Here is a 21,984-nt window from a genome sequence, read left to right on the forward strand (position 1 = left end):
GTCACCTACTCCATTTTCCTATTTTAGCCTCACATTTCACGTTTATCATACCATTCTCACATCTAGATTTAGGTCTATAAAACATTTTAATGTACTCTGAAAACTTAACATAAAAAGTTCTAAGATTAGTTGACAACTAATTAGTACAATGAATTTTTAATTAGAAGGCCTGTGTATTGCTGTAACTGAAGTAGATGAATTATACAGTAAGAAAAAATGCACCTAATTCACAGTGCTTTTTCTACCATATGGTTTCTGTCTAGTCATCCCACTCCTTTTCATGACATTTAGATATGTTGGTATGTTTAATCTCATTTATTACTACTTCTAGAAGACAATTGTTACATTAGTATGAAGACTTTGGAGACAGAGAAAGCTACATTTTCAAAAATTTCTACAGCATTAGAATTGTTACTATTCAATGAGTTCACAGACTTCTTTGTTCAGGTCCTTCTATTAAGGTAAAATGTACCAATATCTCCTCTGCTTTTCCCAAGCTGCAAGCATGTAAGGTGAAGATTTTGCCCCCAAGCCCCAACGCTCACGGGAAACTGTCTCTGAGGTCATAAGAATGTATGCTTATTTAGTCATGTAGCAGCTTATGCCATATACCCACATAACAGGTTTCCAAAATATCAAACTAGCTAAAAAATACCAGTTAAGAAAAAATCAAATTCAGATCTGATTTAGAGGGAAAGAAACCAAAACAACTAAGTAGTTGCATTTAACAAGTAATGGTAAGTCTCAGTTTGAGGCAGTGGCTCCCCTCTTTTTTTGCTATTGAATTCCCAATCCTAGTTCATTGCAGGACTGCCAGCTATCCACTTCTGGACCCCTTCTAAATTACCTCAGCATATTCACAGAACTTTTTCTTCTGTTGGCTTTTTATCTCTCTCCAGTCTTTTGACCATTCCCTGCTTCCTGTCTCACCAAAATACTGTATGACACTTGCAGCATTGCAACCCACTGGTGGTCCCATGTGCCAGAAAACATTCCAACAGGAACTAAATGATGGTCTGGCAATACTTGTCTAGGTAGCACCATATACTAGTGCCTTAACAAAAGCTGTTGGATAAAGAACAGGAGATAGAATCCACTAAAGAAACTTCCTTCATACTTTTATAACAAAAGCAAAGTTGAATCCAGAGTTCAGGAGCCACTGAGCAGCTATTGTTTTCTCTGCTCATTTTACCTCCACCTCATCCTATTTCCCTCCAATCTTACAGTTTGTCCACCTCAATTCCAGTGGATCCAGTCTTTGGGAATGAAAACCCATGAAAACTGCAGAAATCATCATGTTTACTGTAAGAATATCTGCAGGGTCATGCTACTGGCATTTAAAAAAGCCAGGTTAAGATAACAAACCTTAATTCATCCCTTCCGGTATGAATGGCCTGTACGTCAAAATACCTGAAAACTGCACTGATACAGTAGAACTTATTTTAACTTGCATTACGAATAAACTGCACATGCTGTTTTACAGACAATATATATTTGTAAACTTGCTCATGCAAAATTAGTGTGCACAACAGGGATATTGGTTTTCTAATCCCCACATCTGTAAAAATGACATTAGTGCCTGATTTTTTTGAACTGTGCCCAAACCATCTTTTTAATATAATAAATCTTACACATAATTCATCTGTCAGCCAAACCAATTTATGAAGCTGAAACAAAAAAGAATAAAAAGTTATACAAAAAACATGGTGCACCTGGACACTTGATTCCCACCTCCCCCCCTTTTTTGTTTACAAGTAGAAAGAGTGAACAAAAGAAAAAAAATCATGGTCACAAAATTTTGACATTTTAATCCTAAACATTACAGGGCAAATGGATGCTGGAACCTATTTCCATACACCATGCGTCAACTTTTTAATTCCCAAATGTGGTCAAATCCACTAAAACAGAGTGGTTAACAAATTCTGGATTATGGAAATACATTTCTGGAATAATGCTAGAAAAGCAATTATGGGAAAAGCCAACTGTCTCCATAAAGGTAAATAAAGTGGAACAATGTGTAATTATATGCTTTTTCTGTTTCTTACTCATAACCTGTCAATTCAGTGCATCATATGGTTCAACATAATGGTCCCCATTTTGGACAAACATCTAACTAGTGTCCATTGATTCCAAGTTAGTGGATGATGAATCTTTTTGGATACTTTCGAAGATGGCTGCCAACTCAGGGTTAGAGCTTATCTGTGACTGAAATTCACTCATTAATGGACTCTTCTCTGCTTCTGGAATGGTTAGAAGCGCTGCTACAGCCCTCATAGCAGATCGTTTTAGTTCATCTTGCTTTTCAAACTCCTGTTTCACCGAGTTTGCCTTTACCTAGGGAAAAAATGAAAATATGTTTGAAACTTCACTAAACTTCCACCTATATCCACCTTAAAAAAAATGTATGTTACAAAAACCTATTTCCTTCCATACTACCACTTTGCACAGCTTTCAAAATGACCTAAGCTCTTAAAAAAAACCAACCAAACAAAAAATACCCCTAAACATCTTTCTAGCAGAACTGTTTACAAATAGATTGAAGCTTCAATACTGCAAGGTAAGTAGAAAAAGGTTGTAAACTACCAAGTCAATCACCAAATCAAAGCAACTACAGCAGCAATTACAGTCATTTACCTAGTAAGGTCAGTAAATGACATTAAACTGCTATTATCACACTACTCCCGGCTTCCAGCGAATAGAACTTATTAAAAAGTTGACCTTAGAGTAAGTGCTTAACCTTCTGTTACCATTTTCAAAGATGTTTCAGTGATACAAACATAAATTATCTTTAAAGGCAGTCAATTTTCTTGATGTGAAATATAGAAGACTATAACAATGGAAAAGCAAGGTAAATGGCATTAAATGACTGTCACAGCACACAGGTGGATCAAGATGAGTAGGAATGGAAGGAGACTAACTGTGCCAAGATCCAATAATCTTGTAATATAAATGAGGAGGCAGGATAAACAATAAAAACCCAACGAAACCAGGACTACTTTACACTGCCTTCATCACCCAAATGCTTGTCTGAAACAACGTAACCATCAGATGCCAGAAAAACTCTGTCTTCCAGTTTCACTATTTATAATAACATGAGATTTACATGTTGCCCAAGTGGCAGCTAAATTTTTAAGGAACAAAAGAAAGGACAGCAAAGAAACAGAGAATTTTTAAAAAGAAGCTAACAAGGCTATCCCTTGATTTGTAATTTAAATAAATTTAACACATGTATAAAGGCACACTTATTTATATTATCCTGCCTACTCCAGCTTAGCAATCATAACTAAGAAAATGCTGCAGCAGTACTGAAGTATTCCTTAAACACAAGTTCGTTTGTATGTCTATAAGACAACACAAAGTAATTAACTTAAATGAATTCAAGTACCTTAGTTGTACACGTAGCACGCAAAGGTTCCACGAGCCTATCCAATCTCTGCAGCACCGCACTTGGACAAAGGGTAGACAATCTCACCAACATTAAAAAGGTTAGCATCTAGGTTGAGGAAAAAAACCCAATACAACTATTAGTCATGCCTAGCATATATATGGAGATATATTTCCTACAATGCTGTGTAACCTTTCAAACAGTCAGTCACACTTCAATGAAACTGGCAAACGTAGTGAAGTACTTAAGTATATGAAATAATATTTTTACCATGTCAGTTTATTCACTATTTAAAATATTTTGACATAGTCACTGCTTTCACAGAGAAAAATGACAGCTAACCTTAATATCATAGTGATCCTTCAGGCCATCTTCAACATGGTTTAAGAATTCAAATATATCTAGTCTATCCAAACAGCTATCCAATAGAGTATACATGCACTCGAAAGCCGCTTTCCTTATGTCCAAGCCATCATCAACTGTATGCTTAAATGGTCCCATTTCCACCTGTCAGCAAACAGAAACACCAAAGTTAAATAACACATTTTTTAAAAAAAAAATCTATCTACTTACATATATTTAGCACTGTTTTTCTTAGTTAACATACCTCTCTGATTAGTTCCTTTCTGACTTTTGTTTCATTGTAAAGATGAGGAAGCACAGTATCTAAGAGGTCCCTTATCAAAGATGGTTTATTGTGGGCAGCTGAGTTAAACGTCACTAGAGCTACTCTCCTGACATTGAGATCTGGGTCCTCCAATGTTTTCAGGAAATCACCTGCAATCATACAGAAATAAATAACCTATGACGATCCTTTTAATCTGCAACTTTAAAAATATCTTTGCTTAGTTTTAACCTTTCAAAAAGACATAGTTAGTGCAGCAGTTATTTTAATGTAACAGACACCTGCTATTTCAGCATGATTATACAAATAAAACCACACTCATATGAAAAGTTAATTTAATTATATACAGTAGTTTGTATAATAAAACAGCAGTTTCATTATGGTCATCAAAATAAATGGCCATCACAATGATATTTCAACTTGTTTTCTAAAGATACAGTATGTAAATTAATGAAAATTATATTTAACCTTTGCTTTTATTCATTAAATTCTCTCAGAATATGCATTAGAAAACCAATATCAATTCTGCAGTTCACGAAATTGAGAACACCTCTCAAGGAAACTATCGACATACTGATTTTTAACCCCTAAATTGGCATATACTGAGAATACCTAAATTACCATAAAATAAGGCTACTCAGTATATATTAACATAGCAACACCTTCTCATCCAACTCTACCCTCAGGCATTTTTAAATTAGATTTTCTATACTACCATAATACAGTTTTGTTAAAATAAATAGCTGCATGAATATAACTTATTTTTCCCACAATGTTTGTGAAGTTTTACTAGCTAACTCCGTGAGGAGTGAAATTTTTCAAATGAGAAAACCAACAGTGACTCCTACACACACAAAAGACACTGGGGTAACAAAACTCAAGATGACTAAGATTTTTTAAGTACTAGATAACAATAGTTTTTTTACTGAATAATCAATAAATATTTGCAGAAACCAAAGGGGCAAGGCAGCTTCAGTGGGAGGGGAAAATACCTAAAGCAATTCTTGAATGTATTATTAAAAAAAAAAAAAAGTAAGCTTAGTGATGAATATAACACATAGGAATTGACTTCATTCACCCATAAATAGAAACCTTGCTCCCCACTAAACTTTATGCTTTTGAAGATAAATCTTTTTCCCCGTTAGGCTTAGTAGTATAGATAATTTTTTACCTATCTTTAAACCTGTAATTACTCAAGTATAAAACATTCACCATAGCATATTAAACAAATCTTTGTAATACAAATGAAAAAAGTTCAAAAAGCCACAGCATTGCAAGGCTCTTTATCATACCGATGTTACACTGAAAGCTCTGATTACCTTATCCCTGTAAAAATATACACAATTCCAAATGCTTTCAGATCACAAGCATTACAAAATCATAACAACCTATATTTACAATTCCAAACCTGGTAATACTCTGCATTCACACATGCATATTTTAAGTGACTGAATGTTAAATACTTCCAAGACCACACTTCTGGGTAAAGACAGTACACCTTACTACATCAAACTGATTTAATTTGTCAAAAACATGAGAAAGGAAATCAGTTTTTGGGTTCCCTCTCCTAAAAGTACTAGCTTTTTGTATCACTCATCACAGCTTCAATACATAGAATTTTTAATCAAACATTTTTTACTGCTCAGAATTCAAACAAACTAGTATTAATAGAAATAACTGGCTATTGCAGAAACATCTTGGAACTCTTCCAACAGTTATTATTAGCAGCTAATCCTAGTATCTGCAAAATACTTACTTCTGATAACACAAAGAACAAATTTTAAATGTCATTCTACTGCCTGGAAACAAAAAAGCTGTCAGTAAAAGTAAAGAACTTACCTATGCAGTTCTTCAAGAGCGGGTCTATGGGTTGTGGATGATCAGAAATAGTGAACTTAACAGCAGTAACCACTGAACTTCGAGCGTATGAGGACCCTAATACAAAACAAAAGTGTGAATACACAAGATTAAAACAGAATAACTACAGAATCTAAATCATGCTCAGTGTCATTCATTCTTTTTAGACTTCTAATACTCTTAAGAACACCAAACAAGAAAGGTTACTGATTACTAGAAATGCAATATGTAACTCAAGTAAATCTATGGAGAAAACATTTCAAACATGGGAAAAATACTGTAAGACACAATAAGCATGTAACGTTATCTGCTACAGAAAATTTGATTAATAAGCCTGTTTATACAGGCTTATTACAGTTTATGTATGATCAAACGTCAGCCTAGAAAAAAACACCTCTCTCCTTAAAAGTAGAAGCACGTAAAGCAAACATGTGAATACAGTTCTTGATACGAAACTGATTCATGAATTATGCACAATGATCCACCCTAATCCTTAAAAATTTCAGAATCCTTATCTGAAAAATAGGAATACACCAAATAATTTACACCAAAATGTCAACATGTTGCAACTGGTTTTTTAATTTGTCCCTTTGTCATTCATGCTCCTTTGAATTACCATAGCTGAAAGCAGAACACAGAAGTAATTCTTTTTATGTATGACTAGCAACTTCTAGTAAAAATGGAACCACCTAAGATTCCATTGTTGGGTGGGGAGGAGCAAAACTTCAAGAGTTATCACAAAATTTAAGCACATCATTTGCAAACTAGATCCATTTATTAATAGATAGCACAAAGCCATTTGCCTTAAAGCCACAATACATACATGCACTACTACTACTCACCTGATGCCAAGTATCCCTTGAGTCGCGGAAGCAGAGTCTCTGGGTCTATTAATGTAAGCTTGCCCAAGCATTCAGCAACAACATTCCTTGTGCCCTCTTCTGCACATTCACAGTGTTTCAGGAGTAAGGCCCAGATGTTCTCAACATATGGTTTGAGACCAATCACTGATGCAGAGCTAATTATTTCTTTCAGGGAATGAAGAAGAAGGTATTGCCTCTTAGGTTGACTAGTTATTTCTTGTAGGACAAATGGCAGATACTCAGGAAGATTGCCAACACTAATGCTGCCTAAGGCATAAGATGCCGCCGATTTTACCTCTTCACTAGGAGAAGAGAATGCTTCCAATATTACAGACTTCAGCTCAATCTGTCCACTTAAGTCAATGTGATGCCCAACTTCCCCAAGAGAAAGCAAAGCCAAAAGACGAATGGAATCTGTGGACCTTGAGTTCTTAACATCTTGAATGAACTGACCTACAACAGCTGGTCCTTCCTTAGGGCAGGCTCGAGTAAGGGCAGCAACACATTTGGCAATGGAATAGTAAGACTGCTTATGAGTAAGTGCCGTACTCTGTGAGTACACTGGACCCGTTAACATGCGCAGTAAATCCATATAGCCTAAACTATTTGTACCAGTCACAACCAAAGCTTGGAAAAATTCTAGCATGGCACTAAGTGCTCCACCCTGAAGTAGAGGTGATCTTACCAGCCCAATAAGTTCATTGAGAATGGAGCCACTAATCTTTGACAGGGAGGAAGGATATACTTTAGCCAGTGTTGTTAGAAAACTGATGGCCATCTGTGATACGTGCATATCACTTTCACTAATCAGAGGTGGAAGCTCATCCAGGACAGCATCAATCATGGCAGCTGTCAAGCTGTCACTGTAATTCTTAATTAAAATATCTAGAGCAGAAAGAGTGCCCAGTTTCAAAGCTCGTTGGTTCTTTCTCAAAAAAGAAGCAAGAATAGGAACTCCTTCCCCAAGAATTGGTCTCAAATCTATCTTCAAAGGAGAACCAGCAATTAATGTCATGGCCTTCACCGTAGTTAACCGAGTGATCTCATTCTTCAGTCTCTCTAGAAAGATCTGAAGTGTACTAGGCAGGTCTGTGCCTAGGCTGTCACCAAGGCTACAAATTATTTGACCCATGCAAGATATTGCCCTTTCTTTGACCTCCTGATCAATGTCAGCAGCCTTTAATCTCTTGATTGTACAAGTAAACAAATCTTTGATGTAAGGAGTAGCATCAAAGGAAGTAGGCTGATCTAATGGACGAATAACCTTCACAAGTTGTTGGGTAACCAAAAGTGCCTCTGATGTTATCTTGTAAAATGGGTCTCCAACGCAAGCTACAACCGGAGGTACCAATGCTTGAACATGAGGATGAAAGACTTGGGGAGAATGATTGCAGAGGATCACATACAAACAGGACAAAGCATCTATCTTCAGATTAGATGAACTTGATTTGTCATTCAGTGAAAAAATTATTCCTGGAAGAAAAACAAAAAATGTATTTTTAGGGTAGGTAATTTATAGTCTGCTAAAACACTTCAAAATTTCCAAAGGCAGGCAGCTATACTGAATTTATGTTTTCTAGCTCCCAACCCTCCTTGAATGCTTCCAAGCCCCTTTCAGTGCTTTAATTCAATCAACTAGTTTTTAAGCTTCCTCTCCCAGAGGATATGGGCAATTTGATGGTTTGTGATGTATTTTCTTAATTATAAAGAAATTCTGAACCTTTAACATTTCCAATCTTACTTTTCATCATTACTTCAATATTTTAAGTTTCAAAAGCTAAAATATGGACAATATTTTGCTCTGTTGAGATGAAAAAGAAGGCGGCTTGATCTTACAATTAAGAAGAAAATTAACTTTGTTTTGATACAGTAGGGAAAAAACCTCAATCTTGGAGACAACCCTTGTTTTTAAGATTAATGGAAATATGTCACTAAAATATTTATATGGATTCATATAGTAGCTGGTTATTTTGCTATTTTCTTTAAATAGAAGCCCCATTTCAAGGTTTTTGCAAAAAGCCATCAGGACTAGAATATTTTGATGTTTCAAAACTTCACATCCAATTTAATAAATATTTAAGTTAATAGCATGTTTCTCATACCTGGTACAAGCACAGGAACATGTTGTGTTAGGGCTCCAGGTAACACATTTACTAGTTCAGTCAGCATGTTAAAGCAACACTGACGAGTCTTCACACTTTTCTCCTTCATCTGTTTGTGCAAGGCTTTAACTATGTTGGGGACCTGTAATCATCACACATCTGTTAATTGACTCAATAGCTCACATTTCTTCCGTTATTGATTACTGGGGGGCATATAAAGAAATACGTGCATCCAACCCCTCTGATTTCTCCACAGAACTAGATAAGTTACAGAAACACTGGGGAATAAAGTCAAAATAATTGCTTTAAAAAACCCAGTAATTTAACTTTAAAAGGTGATTTGCATTAATAAAGCTGTAGAGAGTAACAACTGAAAAGCCACCCAAATAATTAACTTAGAAAAAGTTTTTCAGCATTATCCTTTTTATTCTGCAAATAAAATATATTGTAGCAAATCAAGTTTTATCTTAATCATTAGAGCTTATTGTCTGCATACAGAATGCACAAAGTAACTATTTTGCTTTGGTAATGCAACTTTCACAGGTGATGGTAAACAACTGAAATCAAATCAGGACATTTGCATGAGTCAGTAATTTCAGTTTCCAAGACTGCTGCACTGTTTTGGGCCAGTTTACCTGGCTTGCTCTCTATGTTAATACTACAGGAATAAACTGTAACCTGCACGTGATGAAAGCATGATAAGGTACATTTAATGAACTATCCTTATGAACAGGGTGCAACTTCAGTATGTCTTCTCAAAGATAACAAAAATCTTGACAAATAACCTGACTCTGAAGCATTGTCAAAGGTGTCTCTCCTTGTTCCATCGCATCAGGATCACAAAGCCAACTTTGCACAGGTCGAGTTTGTTTTAAAAGAGAAAGATATGCATGAAAAACATCTGCTTTAACATTCTCTTCACGTTCTTTGAATCTGGCTATTAAAGCAGGAGATACAGTTTTGTAGAATTCTGGGAGCATTTCATGTCGTGTGCTAACCACAGCATCCAGACATTTAGCAGCTGCACGCCTCACTTTCCAGCTCATGTCATCATCATCACTATATTCATCATCGCTCCCTTAAAAAAATAAATTATGCGTAAGTTCAAGTCTAGACCAGCAAAGCACCAAGTTTTATTTTTAAACAATTAAAAACCAAGACAGTTGGGTTCTTTGCGTAAGACACATGAAGAAATAGGTTCAGAAGTATGTTAAAAGTCATACATAAAAAGCCTTCTAAATGGCCTAAGTTGTAATTCTATGCCAATTTTTTCACACTAGTCTTACACACGCATTAAACTGCAAATAGGACAACAAGGTTCCCATCATATTTACAGCCTGACTACTGATTTAAAGCACATTCCTCTTTATTTGTGACATAAACAACAATGCAACAATGAACATTAGCTGATCAAGATTCAGCCAATTATTCTGTCTGCTTCTTTCTAGGAGTAAATAAACCATACACTGCCCCAAAAATAACAACAAAAAAATAAATAATACAGACTTCTCAGGTGCAAAAGCAACAACTATGCAGCTCATTCTTTTCTTAAGTAATGGGAATGTTATGCCCTCAGTTCAGATTACTTGTGTGTCCAAGTTTTCACAAAGCTTACATATGGCAATGCTTTGCCACTGTATTAACAATAAATACATTATGCCTTTCAGTCTAAAACACTTCTTTATCCTACAGAAAAATACTAGGTAATTTTCAATCTATTCTGATTTTATGTATTAGGTAACAATACAGTGGAAAGTAGTGAGAAGCCTTCCCCATGCTGTACATGTATTTTCAACTCACAAACTGATGTTCTTCTCACTTTAGTTATATCATGCTACACGCTTCTGCCTTTTTCCACCTTTCAAGTCTTTTAAAGTATTTGTCTTATATTTTGTGTTCACTCTTGGAATCACTGACCTCCAGCGACAATATCCTACACTTTTATTCCAAGAGGTAAGTTCATAAGGTATGTTTAAAAGAGGTACAAAATATGAATATGAAAGTATACAAGTCACTCAAATGCTGGTACTTACTAATAGTACCACCTATACCAATTTTCTCAGACAGGTACAGCATCAAAAGCTCACCCTCTCCCCCAAACTGACAAGAGAATATACCTTGATCATCATCATCACCACCATCGGCATCCATAGCATTTTCATCTTCATCCTCATCATCATAATTGTAATTAGGATCATAAGTAAGATATTTAAGACAAATGTTTATAATAGTAGATACATGGGGATAAACTTCTTTAGGACACCTGCACAATAAAAAGTACAATCAACGTCAAATTACTTTGAAGAACTAAAATATTCCTAAAAAACTTCATGCCACATACTGTACTTTGGAGACATTAGCCAACACAACTAATATCAATGCACCCATCTGAACTACAGAAATTCCGAAAGGAAGGTCAGAAAGGGCAGTGCTACTGTGTAACAGGATCTGCTAGATTGGAAGTTTGAAAAGGACTAAGATACACCTCTGGATACCAATGTTTTTGTCACTATTACTGGACACAAATAGACTTCCCACCTCCTGTTTGCACAAGTAGCAATGGTACAGTAGGAAGTTTCTAAAGTACAGACATAATACCCTGTTTAACAGTTAAGTTACAAGGTAGAGTTATAGAAACAGTTCCAGCTCAAAGCTTGCAAAAATATTTTCTATGAAGGAGATTGTCTCTTGATAGCTTACAATCCAGTGGCACACTATCAGATCTGAAAGCCTGAAATAGGTATCCATGACTTACCTCCTAACAAAAGATTCAAAGGCTTGAATGCAATACTCTCGTAGTTCATCATCATCTACATTACAAAACTTTACAACCAAAGGAATTATTTTCTCAAGATATTCACCTGGTAAGAGAAAAAAAATTAGCTAAGTAATTACTCTTACCTAAAAACTTTAAAGTAAAAGATAATTTATAATTTTTTCTTACCTATTCTGTGACCTGCTTGCCTACTGATAGCAGCAATACACTGTATATAGGTCCTAGTTGTTGACATGGAATCATTTTTAGACAGCTCTGTCAACAGATGTTCAATGAGGTCAACAAAAACCATATTGCCACAACTCATAACCAGGTGACCAAGAGCAATGATGGTTCTTTTCCTCACAGCAAGTCTTGGGCTGGTCAGCTGGGGGAGCAGACAGGTCAGAATTGAAGGATGGAAGCTAACAAGCAGTCCTCCTTGCCTTAAAACAGACAAAACACAAACTCAAACCAATTGAATCTAGATAACTTTGTTCATATACTGTACAACAATCTTTAAATATTCCCATATTTAAATATGGGAATTCCCATATTTAAACATGTTTAAATATAAACATCACAAAGATTCCAATTAATTATTTAAATTTAAGCTTTAGGAACTTTTTAAAAGAAGAAATTAGTTTAAAACATAAATAAATAAATATAAAAATAAACATTAAAATAAGCTTAAAATTACAGTTCTCAGAAGATTACATAACAAAGGAATTGTTCTATAAATCAATTATCTTCAATATATTCACTTTTTTTCTAAATTAAGTTTCACCTGTACTTAATACCTTATCATATTATTTCACATAACTTCAACTAATTTAATTTTACATTTGGAAAACTACAGTTCAAGCTTTAAGGAGTATTTATCAGCATTCACCGGCATATTAAAAGATGGATGTTTACCTGCTCAGCATATCAGCCATGATATCCAGTGCCTCCAGTTGAACAGATACATCTTCCTGCTTGGCTATAGCACTAGTGAGACGCCCTGTGATCTTTTTGCAAACATTAGCTGCTAAAGCAGAACCTGAAAGGACAGCATTTTCATAATATTTAAAATCAAGTTTTTAACACCGGAGATCATGTTTGTGACTACAGAAAGCAACCTAATCTCAGCATAAAGAAGCTTTTCCCACACAACAAAACAAGCCTGAACAGTCAGTTTGTTTGCTAATGTCATGTATGTCCTGCATTAGAGCTAAAATACTATTTATGTACAAACATACCAGAAGGTATATATAACAGAAAGGACACTGCTTTTGGTAGGGCAAGCAATGGAAAGTGAAGGCCAAGACAAGTCTAGAGCAATAAATGAAAGGCCTATGGGTAAAAATGGAGAAATAAACTATATGGTAGGGAGAAGCACAGAAGAGCCATCTCTAAAGAATGGCTGTATAATGAAAAAGCAAAATAAAATTATTTTGCACAAGAAGCTTCTTAAGTAGTAAGTATCTGAAATACTGCTGAAACATTTGAGAAAGGGGGAAAAAAAACGTAGACCCAAAGTATTTTAAAATACAAGAAGAAATGTCTTTACAACAACTCTACAGTTCCCCCTTCCTCAAACTGTCTAATGTTGTTTCAAGTAATTATGAGAAGGAACTCACGTCATGGTAACAACACAGTTAGCATTCATCTTCACATGCATGAAATTTTTTTAGTCACACTTTGGGAATGTCAGTGTGAAATTAATACCATACCAACCTATGTTAACTCTGGTTTATATACATTATGGCTACTTCTTAAGTAGGACTATAACTAAAACATAACAATTGGACAGTCAAATGTCTTACCACAAAGGCTAAGAAAAAAGGCAACAATCTATGTTTGAGTTGAGAGAAAGAAGTAACATGTTTATTTTTATATTAGGAATGTTAAAGATATTGAAAGATTTTCCTGCATTTTTGTTTGAGCTTTACCTCTACCCATAAATCTTTTGTTTTGTGTAGGCAAACGAAAGTGTAAAAGCTTTTTAAACTGTAAAAGCAATTTACTTAAAATTAGTTGCTTATGTAAAGTTTATGCATCTCACTACCGCTTGATAAAAGCAAGATTTACATGTCAACTTTCAAAAGGGATATTAAAATCAGAGTTCTTTTTTTTAAGAGACCTCAGTCTCTAAAAATGTCATTTCCAAAGCCTTTTTAATCACTTCTCTATTCTCATTCCTACGCTATGATATCTGAAAAGCACTTGAATAAAAAGTAATGCCATTAAGTGATGAGCTGTTCAACATTAATATCTCTTTTGGAGGAAAGACTGCCTTCATTTAAATCTGCAGGTAAGCATTTCAGTAATTCAAAAGGTACTTTCCAAAACACTTCCCAGAAATTGAGACAAGAAATCAAATGGTTAGAGAGAAATACCCAAGTTGTAATCAATTTTAAAGTGTACTATCAATCAGAAAGCAAGATGAGATTTAGAAAAGTTCCACCAGGCAATTATTAAAATAGAAGCTTTCACACTCAACCTGTTATACCAAAGTTCATATACTCTAAGTTTGTTTTCCACATTAATGCAAACCTTAAGTAAAACAAAAAAAGTTTTTAAACTTGTGAAGTAAAATCTAGCAATACAGAGAAGGAGAAACTAAAAGGATATTTGTGCCATACATTTTTGCCCTAACAGAAATTAGTTCCAAGGCTAAATGAACTGAATCCTCTTCATTAAAAGACCAGGCTTTTGTATCTTTTTGAATTAGTAAATTACACAACTAGATAAATCCTTGAGTACAAAATGCCTTACCACTGGAAGCTGGGGGGAGTTCTCCAATCACAGTTTTAAGACCAATGCTTGAAATGTCACGTAACTGTTCTTTGTCTGAGAGCATGTTTGTACAGAGGGTATCTACAATGGTCTCCACTTGATACTCCTTCACTTTACTCACCAAAGGTCCTAGGCTGTATAAAGAGAAGAAAAGAATTAAATCTGCAACCCTAAATAAAACATGTCATTTTATTTCAGTATTTTGCATTCAAGTCACAAACTTAAGGGTTGGGTTTGGTAGCAATACAAAGCAGAATTTTAAAATCTGAAAACCTCTAGCTGGTTGGGTTGATAACTCATTTCCATAAACCTAGTAACAAAATGCTCATTTAGTACCTGGTTTTTATCTGGTACTGGAAACGGCTTCTGCATGACTTTACTGCTTCAGTGCCAAAACCAGAGTCCCTCTTACTTCTCATTTAATGACAACATTTATAACAAAAATTACCCAGCCAGAGCCATCAGTTCACCTGCTTGACCACCAGTGCTTACTTACTCCACAGGCAAGTAAGCAACATTCTTAATTACTGCATCTTTATTCTCTACAACACTTGGATTCAATCTGATACACACTGAGACTCCTTCTATACCTTAGAGTGCCTTCCTTATTAGAATACAAATACTAAAATAAAAAACAGTGATATGGCGTGTCCTCCTTCACACAGACTACAAGCACCACATACATGCAGCAGAGTTACACTTCCTCTTTCCTCTGAACTGCGAATTTTTAGTTATTCCAACCATTTTGAGAATTGCAACAATTCTGTATTCCTTTGTGAAATGCTCTCAAATTGTTCAAAATACTAAAACTTCGGATGTCCTAGTAAAGTCTAGTCCATTGCTAAGAAATACAGCATCTTTCACCACCTCTCTAGCCCTATCACCAACTTCCAGCATCTCTTCATTCTTAATGTTCTGTTCCGAAAGGGAAGTTACAAAAAACCCCCAAGCCTTTTATTGCCTGTGTCTTCCTATTCATCTGTTAAAAACCTCTGTAACAACTTCTCACTGCAAATTTGCTTATTTAGTTTCTCCCTATTTTAAAATACCTGCCTTTAGACAAGGCATCTGAGAAATGGGAAATTTATTTGGAAATATTTGAAATTACCAAATATTTTAATCTAACTCAACTCCCTCAAATATACATTAACAATTAACACCTTGAGTTCTGAAAAAAAGTGTTACAAGCTGTCCATCAAAAACAGTACAGTTAGCCTACACATACAGTAACCACCCTGAAAGACAAAGCTTCTTTGTTTCAAAAGCTTTCATTCCCTGTACCTTGATCTTGCCATCTACTCTCTGTTTAATTTTCTGTGGTGACATCCATAGTATCACTACCCAATTCAAGAAAGCATGCTTATTAATAAGACAACAACATTAGATGTGAGATGTGACATGAAGCTGAAGTTCTAACACATTTAGGTTCTGTACTGACCCCGACAGAAGTGAGGACAGGAGGACAAGTTGCTGTGAGCAACAGTCACACAGAAGGAAAAGCAACGTATTGACACAAGAACGGAGACAGGAGTAGCGAGGGCTATCTACAGAAAAAGTGGGAATTGTGACTTAGAAGTGTAGCCCATTAGCGGAATTAACAAAAACACAAGTGTACCTCCAGAAAACTATTATTTATTTTCTCTTCCACCTGCATCAAAGGGATAATGAGTAGCATTCTGACTTGGTCTTGTGCACAGACCATCCCCTACTTGTTTTGCAGCTGTTCCAGATGTCCCACCAAGGAAATCCTACAGCCTGATTTTCAGTACCTCAATGTTTTTCCTCCTATGAAACACATTTCAAGTTAAATTCACCATCAAATTCAACTTCAGCCATAGTGAGAGATAACATAAGATTTTCAGGGATTTTACATGTATGCTCTCAGTGTGAACTTTGAAGAGCTGTAAAGTGTGAGGATTTTAAGTGAGCCCTTTGTATCAAAACAATCTGGGTAAGATTTCCTATATATGCTTCATCTATGTAGTGAGTAACAGAGTGAACCTTGCCATTGAACTCTGTTAAAGTCACACAAATTCATATTAAAACCTGGGGGTTTTGCCAGTACCTTTGATGGTGATTCTTTAAGCAGCCTAACCACCCATTCATGACACAAGGCAGGGTCCAAATTTTGTATCTGGCCTTCAACTTTGTACGTAATGTACACAGTCGACCTCTCTATAAATCAGTACTATAAAACTGTAACATATGGAAATCATTGTATGAACAAATGCAGAAAAAGGAGCATCTTAAAGACAATCACTAACTGATTAGGACTACATTAGAATGTACTGCCTCCATACACCCTTTAGCTTTTTCCAAACTGAACTTTAACACTGTATACACGTGCTTCTCATTAAAGTTTATTGTATCAAAGTTAATTGAAACTAAAATGATGTCTACTGGATCAATAAATACTAATGTTGGAGAGTTGCAGTCAAACTGAAACCTTAGGGGAAAAATGAATGAATTTATCAAAACAAGACTAAGATCAAGAAAGCAAAGTTTAGAATTTCAAATACATGCCACTATTCACTACCAATATGTCAGACTTTTGAGACTACTTCAATTTAGGACCATATGGTCACAACCTTACTGAAACATAGAAGCACACAGAAGTATTACAAGCAGATGATGACATTATTTGTAAAATAGATTAACATAATTAACAATAAAACAACTTCCAACTGGAAGTATTTCCCTAGTTCGACTCCTTGTCAAGTGCAAAGGGAGTATGCTGTCCAAAGACAGACTGTTTTCCCATGCTTAGGAAAAGAAAAAAATTTGAAAGTTAGATATTAGCAAGAGGTTCTTCACCCAGAGGGTGGTTGGGCACTGGAACAGGCTCCCCAGGGGAGTGGTCACAGCACCAAGCCTGACAGAGCTCTACAGGTGTTTGGACAATACTCTCAGGCACATGGTGTGACTCTTGGGGATGGTCCTGTGCAGGGCCAGGAGTTGGACTCAATGATCTTTGTGCGTCCCTTCCAACTCACCATATTCCGTGTTCTGTGATACTTTGTTTTAATATATTCATTTGCACTACAGTTTTCACTGATTTGAAATAAATAGCAATTATCAAACTTTTAAAACTGTTCAGCTACAAGCTAGTATGATACACAAGGGTAAATATTTTTCCCTCCTCCCCAAAACCAGCCTTTCAAAGCACTTTAAAAAACAAAACAAGCTCAAGACACTAGGAAAAAAGTGGGAGGAGAACTTCCAATTTCATACATTTGATTGTACAATGTAATAATGGAGTTGACAGGTCATGGTACAGAACTAAACCCTGATTAACAAATATCAGTATGCAGCACTAGTAAAATTAATAAATTCAATACATCTTATTCTAATTGTACCAGATTACTGGAAAGAAACTATCTGGATTCAAAGTACATCCTTTCAGACCCTAGTGGTTATAGTGGAGGGAAAAAATGTTTTGGTTTTATTTCATAAGATTTTGAAAATTAGTCTGAATTAAGAGCAAATTTCATAATAAAAAAAGTGCAGGCATTAAGTAAACTGCACAAAACTAGAGGAGGGAGGAATGATCTGTAGGCAAACAGAAATTCTGCCCAAGCTAGTAAGATACTAAGCTCTCAGTGAAGGCTATTATTCTAACAGTAGATGGTTCAAAATCCAAATTAAGTTATGCCACTCAGTCTAAAACTTACTTTATGCTTAGTACCTAAATCATCTAATTCCCACAATATTGTATTACAAAATCACACAAGTGTATTAAGACAGAAAAATCACTCAAGTCTTTATCAAATGGAGAGTTCCTTTCTTAACTTATATGTAATGAGAGACAAGCACAAAATTCAAGACAATACTGAAACATTTTTGGTTAGTTGGTTTGTTTTACTTGAAATGTCTCCAGAGCTTTAAGTCTAACTCTCCAAGAAAACAGCTGGGCCCTGGGTTCACTACTAGCTAATAAAACTGTCAGCCAGGCAGTTGTGAGGGAACACATAGGTCACAGATCACTATTCAGAAGAAAAGGCTCAAGGCTCTGGCATTCAGCATAAAGGCAGTGAAGTTAGTTCAGGAGCTTAGTACTGTACTCACCATGAGTACAGTACTCACCCCACACACTTACTACCTTGCTGGTACTGTTGAGGAAAAGACAAACCCCTGCATTACTTTGACAGTGGAGACCCAAGGAGGTGTAGCTTCATTCCAAAGTGCTGTTAACCATATTTAATGTGCCTTGGCACCTTGGACCATACTGAATCAACTTTTGAATGTATAGTCAAACTTGACAACAACTTTGTTCATTTTGGTCAATTTGACAATCTCCACATCTGGTCAGAGCAAATTACTTTTGAGAGGTCATGGGGGAAAACAGGAACAGTTTGGTCAAACATAACTTAGAAGCACCTACAGGGTAAATCCAAAACCACATGATCCAACTTCTTCTGATACTCAGTTTTCTTGTCAGTCTCAGAGCATCAAACTTTCCATTCTTCCTGCTACAAAGGCTCCCAAATGGACTCTAAAGCTCTTAACACCTTTTACACTTCATGCTTCAGAGGTCCTCTCAGTCATTTCAAAGCCATCCCTCACCACTATACAGTTCACACCACAGGACAAGTGTAGGCCTGCAAAAAACACTGTTGCACACAATCTGATCACCCATTTTCTCCACTCTCGAAAAAAAACCCCAGTGTTCTGACAGCTCAAACTAAACTGTTAGAGCTGTTGGAGGGAACAAGACTGGAGGAGTAGGCTCAGATTCAGAAGACTTCAAATCAGTAATTCCAGATGGACTCAAAAGGGCTGAGATCTATGATCTTCACTCTTGGATAGCTAGCAGTCATGGATCTAGGCAGCAGGACAAATCCAAAACACATCCTTCATTCAAAAACCTGTTGTATGTACCCCACTGCTGCTACCCTTCTCTCACAAGTCCAAGAATTCACAGTGGCAAGGGCTAATTTTCATTTAAAAATGCCCAGCAGAAGCAAAAGGCAACAAGCAAGACACATAGACAGAGGAGGACACGGACAAGCAAGCCTCTCTATTCACACACTATGCATGACTTACACTATGATAGTAACCAGAGTAAGGTTCAAAGCTTTGGCATGGTCTGTCACCATGTCAGGCAAACTTAGGAGCTTCTGTTCCAATGGCCATGCTCATAATGTGTGTTACTCCCATGAACTCAGAACACTGTTTGCACTTGAGGCACAGTATGTAGATTAACACCCAGGAATATGCAATCCCCAAAGCAATCACACCTAGCACTATTCATGCCTTCCTTCACAAACTGTAACCTGCTTGGTTTCTTTCTTTCCTCACCCACCCTACTTGTGTGGCAACACCTGCTGAAAATACTGGCAGTGTGTGTGGGGCCGGGGAGAGGGGAAGAAAGCAGCAAAGGCAAAACATATTTACCAAAACTATGCACTGAAACATCACTTACAACTAACTCAGTTCTGTTAATGCACAAAACTTGGAACTAATTTGACATTAGTCAAACTAGGCCACAGGCATATGAAATTCACACATTGTGATCACACCAATGCCACAAATTCAGGAAGTTTGCAATTTACTCGTTTTGCAGAGTATTTTATGGAGATATAGAGATAGCTTTAAAATAAAAACACAAGAACAACTCTGGGTCAACATTTCTAGAAGATACAGCATGTGGGTAATCTCAAGAGGACTGTTAATTGAGATACTGACTGGTATCTGATCAAAGGCATAAAAAGAAGCCTTTTAAGTGCACAGAAATGAAGACGTAATGGAATGTTTTCTCACTTGCTTCAGCAGAACCTGCCGAGATGAACAGTTCTGACAGAGTACCCTTCATTAAAAGCAGTCAAACCTCAGGCCTTAACCAGACACTGCCCTTTAATTTAGGAAAAGGGCACTGTACTGGATTCTTCAGATTCCATTAAACAATCTCCACAGCTACCAAACCTCTGAGAGCAGGGGTTTAGAGGACCATATCCACAATCCAATCTGGTCATTTTACTGCTTTGATAATGTTAAATTAATAATGCAATGTTATTAAAATAATTTTTACCACTGATACTGATAAAGACCTTTTCCTTTTAACAGATCAACTCCCGATAAACCGGTACACAAGCATTTGCGAACACAAGGATTCTTACCAAGAATTACCTCTGAGATACAAATACAACAAGCCATCCCTGGCTGCAGTTGAAACGTTTTCTCCAGTTGCTCGAAAAGCTCACAGCTTTCTCCACAACTCGATTTCACTCTTCAGCCAAGCTCTCCCATCGCAGTGATTCATTGTCACATCTATATATACAGCTTCTCTTCAAATACACTCCACTGTCAGTCAGTGGCTACTCACAGTGCTGTTACACTCGTCTACCCTTGGAGCATAGTAAATTGTTTTGCAAGTATAAATCAACTAGAGTAGAAACCCAAACAATTCCAAGCTACAATGACTGTCCACAGCCAGAGAAATTCCCTGGGCATTTCAGTCAACAGGTTATGGTATACAAGGTTAGAATCTGTATAAACCATTTCTCATCCATAACGCTGTCTGCTCCAGCAAATAGAAGCACTAGGAAAGACAAACAAGCACATGTACAATTATGGAAGCAAATTCAAATAAATCTGAGTGACAATATCCTTTCAAAAATATTCAAAACCTGCAGAATAGCAATCCTAAAGGTTTGCTTTTGATCAATATGGAGAGAGTTTGCTATCTGGTTGGTGAAATTCCAGGTGGCAATGTCATCCCCCCTCTACTGGCCAGAAAGGTCACGTCTTCTGCTTTTTGCAGTTTACAATTTCTTGTGCAACCCTACAAAAATACAACTTCCACATCCTAGAGACCGGCAGCTGACACCATCTTTTGATACATTGACTGTGACATATCAGAAGCAGGTCGCCACTAAAAAACTCTTGGTTCATAAGTGAAAGCATCTCAAGTTATAGGTAAGGACTTATTTTAAACATGAACTGTTGAACAGCTCCTAAATACTTTGGATTTAAATATGTTTGTTCTTCAAATGTAAGTAACTAAAACAATCACAGACAAGGCCAGTCAATTAGATTCATCTCAATTTAGTATAGAAACACTTTTTTGCTAATGTTTTAAAGATGACCAAACCACTTTAATGACATTCAGACAAACACTATACATTACAGTTTCTAGAAAGTGTTAAACCATATTTTTCCTGAATCAGTACCTTCAGTCCTATTTATTCAACCTATTAGTTCAATCAAGCAGACATGCCAATTGTGAAGTAAATTTTAAAAACAGATTGCCTCAAGCTTTCCTGGCCTTCAAAATCAGTAGATATCACTGGACATAATGATATGACATTAGTCCTAGATTACAAACTAAGCTTATCAGAAGTTAAAAATAAACTATAACCTTCTTTTATAAAATCAATTCTGACTACAAAGCTTTTGCACTTAGGTAAGTATTTTACACACTCGAAGGCTGTTTTGGATATTGTTTTAAGCGTTCTTTGATCTTTTCCTTTTCACTAACCAATAATTTGTGTCCAGTTTCTCTGAGTCAAAAGGTCATTCAGCTGCCTATGGAAATAAACAATAACACACTACCTCCTTTAAGTTACATACATTTGAAAATAAAGGTGTTGATAGTGCAGCTCCTTATCAAGAAGACG

At 36.1% G+C, this 21,984-nt stretch overlaps 1 protein-coding gene across 1 annotated transcript in view; it reads right to left on the reverse strand.

Annotated features, from left to right (window-relative positions):
- Positions 1 to 1,583: 1,583 nt before the first annotated feature.
- Positions 1,584 to 21,984, reverse strand: part of CAND1 (cullin associated and neddylation dissociated 1) — a 28,233-nt gene continuing 7,832 nt past the window's right edge. The window contains exons 3-15 of the mRNA XM_018080545.2: positions 14,348 to 14,502; positions 12,506 to 12,629; positions 11,777 to 12,033; positions 11,588 to 11,693; positions 10,950 to 11,095; positions 9,618 to 9,910; positions 8,833 to 8,974; positions 6,710 to 8,203; positions 5,850 to 5,945; positions 3,993 to 4,162; positions 3,728 to 3,892; positions 3,386 to 3,493; positions 1,584 to 2,334 (exon numbers count right to left, since the gene is read on the reverse strand). Of these exons, the coding sequence (XP_017936034.1) occupies positions 2,110 to 2,334; positions 3,386 to 3,493; positions 3,728 to 3,892; positions 3,993 to 4,162; positions 5,850 to 5,945; positions 6,710 to 8,203; positions 8,833 to 8,974; positions 9,618 to 9,910; positions 10,950 to 11,095; positions 11,588 to 11,693; positions 11,777 to 12,033; positions 12,506 to 12,629; positions 14,348 to 14,502 (3,481 nt within the window). The 3' untranslated portion in view covers positions 1,584 to 2,109. The remainder of the gene's footprint in view (positions 2,335 to 3,385; positions 3,494 to 3,727; positions 3,893 to 3,992; positions 4,163 to 5,849; positions 5,946 to 6,709; positions 8,204 to 8,832; positions 8,975 to 9,617; positions 9,911 to 10,949; positions 11,096 to 11,587; positions 11,694 to 11,776; positions 12,034 to 12,505; positions 12,630 to 14,347; positions 14,503 to 21,984) is intronic.

The sequence above is a fragment of the Manacus vitellinus genome, unplaced genomic scaffold (genome assembly GCF_001715985.3).
Source record: "Manacus vitellinus isolate BGI_N305 unplaced genomic scaffold, ASM171598v3 scaffold_5_pilon, whole genome shotgun sequence".
NCBI lineage: Eukaryota > Metazoa > Chordata > Aves > Passeriformes > Pipridae > Manacus > Manacus vitellinus.